Source organism: Euphorbia lathyris, chromosome 1 (assembly GCF_963576675.1).
Source record: "Euphorbia lathyris chromosome 1, ddEupLath1.1, whole genome shotgun sequence".
NCBI lineage: Eukaryota > Viridiplantae > Streptophyta > Magnoliopsida > Malpighiales > Euphorbiaceae > Euphorbia > Euphorbia lathyris.
In genome coordinates this window covers 114,286,347-114,289,904 of record NC_088910.1, presented here as the reverse complement: position 1 = coordinate 114,289,904, position 3,558 = coordinate 114,286,347, and the positions used below count along the sequence as shown (strand labels likewise).

The window sequence follows — 3,558 nt, the reverse complement described above, 5'->3', positions numbered from 1 at the left end:
TAAACAATGTATCCGAAGGAAATAGAGAAAAATTGATATTTTTCATTTGAAATAATCGCAATAAAAAAAACATTAATTCCTAATGGATGGGTTCCAGTATGTTCAAATTCTACTTCAATGTTTAGCTACTCTATGTGGTTTTGCTAGTTAGCGATTTTCATAATCGGTTATATACTATGAGGACAAAAGATCGAATTTCATTTATATAAATTTTAATTATTTATTAGAAATAAGTGATTTGTTTTTTTTTTCTTTAAAGCAACTTGTGAGTTTACAATTACTTACAAAATGAAAGAAAAAGAGCAACTTTACATTAAAGCTTTAATATTTCTTTTAATAGTTAAGTAAATTAATGTGATTGTAAGTTTATAATACAATTAATTCGGTATATCATTGGATTCTTAAAACTACAATTCTTTTTCTATGTATATAATATTATAATAAGGTTAATCTATCAATAACACTTCTTTTAGATTTATGTTTCTAATAAGGTCTTGTTTGTTTTGTCTGTCTTTTATTTTGTTTGTTAAAGTGCTATGGATAGGAAATTATAGTTTTTACTCATATAAAGAACACTTTGTTTAAAAGACTTCCAACATAAATTAATATATTTTTCTTACAACTATTATAAAGATTCTTAATATTCTGAAATTAATATTAAATATTGTAATTGTTTTGATAAATATTAAAAATAAGTTATTATTATAAAATATTTTATCTTAATTTTAATTACCTATTATTTAAATAATTATAGTCTAAATAGTTAATAGGAATTTAAATTATCCACTTATGGGACAATCATAGCAATAGTCTTAACCTAAAAGCACAACTAATAAAAACCCGTTGAAAATGCCATGATCAAGTTGGTAGACAATAACATACAATGAACATGTTGAAGGTGTACTAACTACCGAATCCTTTCTTTAAATGGTTAATCACTAAAAATAAAATACCATGTGATTTTGATTAATTTGTAATGTGGTATCTGGTATTTTTTTTTTGCAAATACAACTTTATGGTTTACAAAATTTTGTATTTGAATTCACTTTGTCAGAATTTGATCGATAATGACTTCAAAATTAAAGTTTTCAAAGGTTAAATCATATTTTAAACAACTTTAATTCTTCAACATTTTAGGTTTGATATCATTTAAATATTATTTTTTATGAGAGAGAAAGATAACCAAGTTTAATTTTTGAAAATTTTCATTCATTTTCGGGCCGTTATGAGTCAAATTTGATAAAGTAAAAAAACACATAAAATTTTGCAAACAAGGATTGTATTTGCAAAAAAACAAATAGCACAGATTCCACGCCAAATCAACCAAACCAGAGATTACTTTTTTAAATCATTAACATGGTAAAAGTAATGCTTCCTTTGGAAAAAGAGAGATTCAAAAACAAATTAAATTGCTTATTGAACTTATTAACAATTCATTACAAGTGGATCAAGTCATTACCTGAAAAGTTGACAAGCTCCTTCGGAATTTTTCGATGCTTTACTCTGTTAAATATCTAACCCATTTATGAATGACAAAGTGCAAAATTCATCAAGAGCAACAAAACCCAATAATACCTGCAGCAGAGAGATTTATCAGATTAACGAGATCTATATATTTCTTGTAGAGCCTTAAGATTCAGCATGTCTACTCAAAATTATCATCTAATCATAGAAACTAAATTTTGAGATATCAGTGTAGTTTTGGTCCCAATCAAGCTTCAACAACAATGCAAGATTAGTAAATATAAAATCTAAATTAAATCTAAGGGGGGAAAATAAGAGTGTTTGAGATTCCAACAATCGAAGGATAAGAATTGACACAATTAAATCTAAATTCCAGAAATTCGATTTCAAATTCAGATCTGTAACTACATTTACAACTAAATGTTTCATCTCACTAGAATCTGAAATCTAATGTAATTCTAATAGAGCCAAAAGAAAGGAATTATAACAGATCTGAAAAATAGATCAACCGCCGAAGCCGTAGAGAGTACGACCCTGCCTCTTGAGTGCATAAACAACATCCATGGCGGTTACAGTCTTTCTACGAGCATGCTCAGTGTAAGTAACAGCATCACGGATCACATTCTCAAGGAAGATCTTGAGAACACCTCTAGTCTCTTCATAAATGAGACCGCTGATACGCTTCACGCCTCCTCTTCGAGCAAGCCTACGAATAGCAGGCTTGGTGATACCTTGAATATTATCCCTCAACACTTTCCTGTGCCTCTTGGCTCCTCCCTTTCCCAACCCTTTCCCTCCCTTTCCTCTTCCTGACATTTTTGAAATTACTAGCTGAAGAGAGGAGAATAACTACTTTATTTCAGAACCATGCCGGATTGGGGTTTTTATACGGAAGTCGTTCCTCAATTTTCGAATTTCAAAAAATTTCAATTTTTGAGCGCTGGAATTGCATCAAGCGGCGCCAGATCTTTTATCTCATTTTGTTTAATGTCCGTTGGATCTAATATTATCGACGGTCTAGAGACTCGATCCGCGTCACTGGATTTGCTTTATTTTAACAGTTGATTCAATTTTCTCGAGGCGGATTGCCAGCCTGGATTCTAAAAATTATAGGGAAGAAAACATATTCACACCCTGATTTTTTTACTTTTATTAAATTTCTGAGTTTTAATTACAAAGGAAAAAAAAACACAATAGTGATAATAATGATCATATATTATATATGTTCAGATAACAAATATTTAAACATGAATTATGGTTAACAATTTATTTTATCTAAAACCTATATTTTAATGTATCTTTAAATTTAAACTAAATATTTAAAAAAACTATTTTCTAATAGTTAAAAGTACAATTTTATCCCTACAAAAAAAGTACAATTTTATGTTTCAAAAAAAGAGTACAATTTTAAATAAAGATAAAATAAATATTGAATTTGTAACAGATAAGCAAACAAATAGTATGTTACATGAATCCACAAACACATCTCAACTAATAAAAATTATAAAAAAAAAATTATAAAGGATTAATCTGAATGCATTGACCAATAAAGTGTTAGAAATAGAACATGTATATATAGTTTATACAACACAACGAAAAATTAAAATTGTTTTTATTTCTAAATCTCATGGATTTCGTTATATATATATTAATTGATGAACATTGGGTTCAAACCCAACCTCAACCCGCTAGATAAAGTATGTCGCACAAATTCAAAGGATTCAAGGTTACCTTTGATACTATCTGAAGGGGCTGCTTAAGCTTGTACAAAAGTCAATTGTACAAAAGTCATATAGGTCTAAATCAATGCCTATAAATATGAATAACCAACCTCTAAGTAGAGGAGTTTTTCTCTCTATTACTATACAAAACGCACTCTTTCTCTATCACTTATTTACTAACTTGATCATCAGAACGTATTTCAAGAACCGCTCCTAATACAGGTGGACCACCTAAAAGGAGAACACAGTTCAGTTCCAACAACTCATCATTTGGTGTAGTGAGTGTGGACTGCTGACATCAAAAGTCCTCTCGTACATCTGAAGCAATCTCGAAAAGATGATAGAAACGCCTCCACTAGTAGGCCCTACCCCC

At 29.2% G+C, this 3,558-nt stretch overlaps 1 protein-coding gene across 1 annotated transcript; it reads right to left on the bottom strand.

Annotated features, from left to right (window-relative positions):
* Positions 1–1,823: 1,823 nt before the first annotated feature.
* Positions 1,824–2,304, bottom strand: LOC136210692 (histone H4). Its single transcript, XM_066002065.1, has one exon. The coding sequence runs from the start codon at positions 2,278–2,280 to the stop codon at positions 1,969–1,971; it is 312 nt and encodes a 103-aa protein (XP_065858137.1). The 5' UTR covers positions 2,281–2,304; the 3' UTR covers positions 1,824–1,968.
* Positions 2,305–3,558: the final 1,254 nt, after the last annotated feature.